Source organism: Triticum dicoccoides, chromosome 4B (genome assembly GCF_002162155.2).
Source record: "Triticum dicoccoides isolate Atlit2015 ecotype Zavitan chromosome 4B, WEW_v2.0, whole genome shotgun sequence".
Taxonomy (NCBI): Eukaryota; Viridiplantae; Streptophyta; class Magnoliopsida; order Poales; family Poaceae; genus Triticum; species Triticum dicoccoides.
In genome coordinates, this window is record NC_041387.1 from 69,232,848 (window position 1) to 69,237,800 (window position 4,953).

Consider the following 4,953-nt stretch of genomic DNA (forward strand, 5'->3'; position numbering starts at 1 on the left):
GGTGCTCGGCGACAGAGAGGTAGGGGCGGCGAGGGCGGGCTCAGGATCGGGAGGCGGCGGTGCTGGGAGGTCGAGGGCGGCGGCGGTGAGGTCGAGGGCGGCGACGGTGAGGTCGAGAGCGGTGGCGGGCGGCGGCGCTGAGGTTGAGGGTGGGCGGCGGCGGTAAGGGCAGGCTCGGGCGGCGGCGACAGAGGAGTTTGGGGAACAGGGCCGGGGGAGTGGGGGGGGGGACGAGAGGACTTAGCAAAATTCTGAGCCCGCGTGTGGTTAAGTCGAACTAGCAGTAGCGCTGTTTCACGGACGCGTTATAGCTAAGTTAGCTATAGCGCGTTTTCTAAAAACACGCTGCTGCTATAGGAAGCAGTAATTTCTTCTGTTTATCCTTACATTTTCTTTTTTTTCATTTCTCTGTTTCCTACTTCTATCATTTTCATTTATTTTTCTACTTTTTTTCATTTTTCTTTTCTTTCTTAGCACTAGCGCTGCATGCAGGAAACGCGCTGCAACAATGACCATAGTGGTAGCGGCTTTGCTCGGAATCGCTACTACTACTCCTAGCCTACCGCCAACACAGTGGATAGCGCTTGTTTCCGAACATGCGCTACTGCTATAGTTTAAGCTATAGCGCGCTTTGCACGAACGCGCTACTACAAATTAGCAGTAGCGCCCTATTTTAACCGGCGCTACTGCTATACCTCTGTGTATAGGCTTTTTCCTAGTAGTGCGCTACTTACAATTATAGCACTTGCAGACAATATCTTGCTGAAAACCACTTGCCATTTTCTTCTGCTCCTCGTTGGGTTCGACACCCTTACTTATCGAAAAGGCTACAATTGACCCCATATATTTATGGATCATCAAGAGGCGGCCCTAAAGGTTTATGAGGAGAAGCGCTTCACACACGGCTAGTTCAGAGATGGATAATGGCGTAGTACAAAACAAAATCTCGAAAAATTGAAACTACTAGGGAAATAACCACCCATTTAGCTTTTTTGTCTTAGAATTTTTAAAAAGATTTGACTTTTTGTTAAAATCTGAAAGACGGTGACAGAGTGGAGAAGTTATGTGTGTGTGTGTGTGTGTGAGCGCGCGCGCGCGTGTGTGTGTGTGTGTGAATAAATGCAGGGGGTTTGAAGAAGGTGGGGAACAACGCGGGAGAGAAGAAGGGGGTCTGGAGGATGCATGCCCATATCAATTGACGCGATATGGGTGAGTCAGGTACAGTTGGTGACATTGAACTTGAATATCTTGTGCTACTGAGGCCCAGGTGCTCCCTGTGATATGGGCTCCTAGGCCGTCGGATCTCAGAATTGGATGGCATCTGGAAGCTTATATAGCTACTGGAACATTTTGCAAAAAAGCCCCCGGTTGTCCAAAAATTGCTCTTAGGTCTAGCAGCTACAACAACCCCCAGATGTCATTTGATCTGAGATCCGATGGCCCAAGAACACATATCACAAGAGCACCTGGGCGTTGGGAGCACCAGATATTCTCCCTTTAATGCCATGTGGGGCAGAGTATCCACGTGACTGATATTTTGCTCATCTAAAAATGTAAAACACCTCTCTTAAATGTAATTATTCTGTGGAGTTTTTGAAAATAATTATTTGGTTAGTATCGTAACTTTATATATGTTGCTTTGCACAAGTTTCACTAATTCTCGTATATTATACATTCAATAAATTTATCTGCACTTATTGAAAGTGGTCCCATTTTGAACTATAGGTGTATCAAATTAGCTCTAGAAAGATATATATAAAATATTTTCAAGAAAATATATACAATTTGAACTCATGTGCTGCAAATGGGTTAAATGGTTAACTGAGTTCTATGGTTAGATCCATCGGGAGTTTTTCCACCTTTTTAGAAAAAAAAATGAAAAAAATAATCTAAATGAAGCAAAAAAAAACTAAATCTTAGCATGGTAACCCTAATATATGCACATAATCCTATGACAAAAATTTAAAACAATGCACACAATAAAAATAATAGGTTGTTCACAAAATGGACTATCTCCGATGAAGTTTGGTAACATTGACCCCAAATCTCCAACTTTGTATACCACCCAAACCAAATTCAGTAACCATTTGAGCTGTTTTGTACTAGTACTTAAAACCTTTTCTACACCTTGTTTAAACATTTATGACGGTAAATGCGAACTCAATTCATCATTTTTAATGTAATTATCTTTTTAGAGCATTGTCTCCAGCTATTTAAGGCTAAAAAATGGAAGAATGTTATAAATAGTGTTTGAAATTAGTAAACTTACCAATGAGTCCGAAATCCTAATAATGGTACATACAATTAATATATTATTACAGTTTACATCCCCCTTCATCATATCCAGTCTAGTATATAAACATGTCATGCATATGTATATATCTTCATATGTCCCGTCGATTTAAGTTGATTTACATGTAAAAGTATACATCCGATCTGGAGGAACTCCTAGTATCATCAGCTCTCTTCATCCCCGATTATATAGGTGCGCAGCTGGATGATTCACAATTTCATATCACTATTCATTGAGGCGCGCGGCTGCAGTGATGGACATCAAATCAAAGCATCGACAACTCGACACATCAAATTCCTAGCGCGCGCAGCCACTCTCCGGCACGAATCATCGCCATTTGCCATCTCCATGACTCAAACATAGATGGAACCCTATTCACCGAGGAAGCTGTGGCGACCTCGTCCTTAGGGATCTTTAGGAGCTGGTCGATATATACCTCCAGATCGTGTACACAAGCGATGTCCCCAGCCTTGAAGAAGTCGAGGGCGACCTCAACGCCGACGTGCGCATAGCAAGCCTTGCTCCACGGCATCTCATACCGCCCTCCCAGAACCCTAGCAGTCTCGTTGAAGAGGACACCAGGCATCTTGGTGACCGGGTCGTTCGCGTTGGCAACCCGGAGCACCTTGACGCCGAGCTCGTCGCACCGGTTCTTGAACTCAAGGTTGCCAACACGAGGTCCCCCGAAGGAGAATACCGTGATGGGGATTGCACCGCCGTGGACGCCGCGGATCATGCCGAGCTCGGCGAGGTCATAGCCGAGCAGGAGCGCGAGGGAGCTCCCCATGCTGTGGCCCGCGAGGGTTATGCTCATGTCCTCGTGCCTGTGCTCCGCGATGAGACGGGAAATCTCGGAGAGCAGCTGGTTGCGGCAGCTCCCGGCGGTGAATTTGCCGGTGCCGTTGTCGGAGGTGTAGAGGGAGAGGAACCCCGACTCGACCCTCACGTCCGAGCGTGGGTCGGCCGGGTCAAACCGCGCCGGAGCGAGCGCGCTCATGAAGTTGGCCAGCCACTCCGAGCAGGTCACGGTGCCGCGGAAGGAGACTAGGATGTCCCGCCGGCCGAGCCGCCCCGCCTCTCTGTCTGACGCGACGGCCACGTAGCCGATCCACCGGCTCTTGCTGCAGAGACGGCAGATCCCCATTGGCAGGGTCACGTCAGGGGCTGCGTAGATGTACTTGGTTACTTGGTACCCGGCGTCGGCCATGCCGACGGCCTGCAAAATCTGCTTCTTCCCGTGCTTGCAGTTGAGGTACCGCTTCGACCTTGGGTCGAGATCCAGGGCGCGGTAGCACGCGCCGACGAGCTCTCCGTACCGGACGACCTCGGCGCGGAGCACCGGGTGGAGCGGCTCCACCAGCCCTCGCCAGTCGTCGGCGCCATGCACGTCCTCCCACGTGCACGCCAACGACGGCGCCGCGACCTGGGCATCGGAACGCCTATCCGCAGGCGCCACAACAGCAGTGGGTACGGGCACGGCCGCCGTCGTCGCGGTCGTCGCTGCTGCCCTGTGCGGCTCGTTGCTAACGCGCAGCGCGACATGCGTGGCGGAGGCTGCCGCCGGCGGCATACACGCGCGGAGGCGCTGCGTCGGCGAGCTCGGGGCGACGGCCATCGGTGGGAAAGATGGAGGTCCGCAAGGGAATGGTTTGCTGACTTGCTGGTTGCAGCCAGTGACCAATAATCAGTACAGTCGCGGCTGCGGACCTGCGGTGTATGTGTATGTGTATGTAGCCGCCGCCTGCGCGGCTGTTTCTCATCTGTTGTCCGTACCTTGACGTGGGATGTGGGGAGTTTGCGTGCGTTGGCGCGCAGATTTGACCGGGAGGAAAAACAAATGAGAAAAGTGGTCGGTTACGGGTCTAACGGGTGAGATCCGACCCTGTCCCACGGAAACTGAAGATAGCCCGTTAGGGCATGTGCATTAGTTTAGACACCTACTATCTGTAGGTTCCCAACACCTCAGTTTATAGACGATGACTATAGACACCCTGTACACTAGGCTGTTTATTTGGCTATCTGCAGCACAACACGATCTGTTTTTTTTGTGCCTGCTTAAGTCATGCATAATGGTTGATAAGATAGTTGAAAAAAGTCCATATTACAACGCTGAACTATCACCGTAGTCTAATGTACAACCTTGAACTTCAAAATTGTCTGTTTTACAACCCTGAACTTTCAAAACCGGACAAAAACAAACCCTCTTCACCTCAAACCATTTTTTGACTGGTTTTCAATGGTTGACTGCCTAGTCAACGCCTAGTCAGCTGCCATGTCAGCATGGGCACTAAACCAATCCCATCTCTTTCTCTCTGTTCAGTTCCTCCCCACCCGACCCCATCTCAACACGCATCCCCGCTGCCATCCCCTGGTACCCCGTCCCGACTAGCTCCACCGCCGGCCATCGGAGAAGACTGGTGCTGCCACATGTTCCCTCTCCTCCGCACTGTCCGAGTAGGAGGACGCCTCCACTCCTTCTGTCCTCCAGCTTCACGTTGTCTGAATCATTGAACAACGACGACATTGATGCAGAGTTCACGGCTGTTACCTTCACTGGATTTGGAGAAGGAGGCCCTCATGACTAGAATTGAGGGAGGTAAATTGGGTGGCCGTGCCGTGCTATGGGAAGCGGCGGCGGCGGAGCTGCTCAGCCAGCGCAA

The 4,953-nt window shown here is 50.2% G+C and overlaps 1 protein-coding gene across 1 annotated transcript; it reads right to left on the minus strand.

The window, feature by feature from the left end:
* Positions 1 to 2,582: 2,582 nt before the first annotated feature.
* LOC119292397 (phospholipase A1 EG1, chloroplastic/mitochondrial-like) lies at positions 2,583 to 3,908 on the minus strand. The gene has a single exon (XM_037571252.1). It carries the CDS (start codon positions 3,906 to 3,908, stop codon positions 2,583 to 2,585), a length of 1,326 nt encoding a protein of 441 aa, XP_037427149.1.
* Positions 3,909 to 4,953: the final 1,045 nt, after the last annotated feature.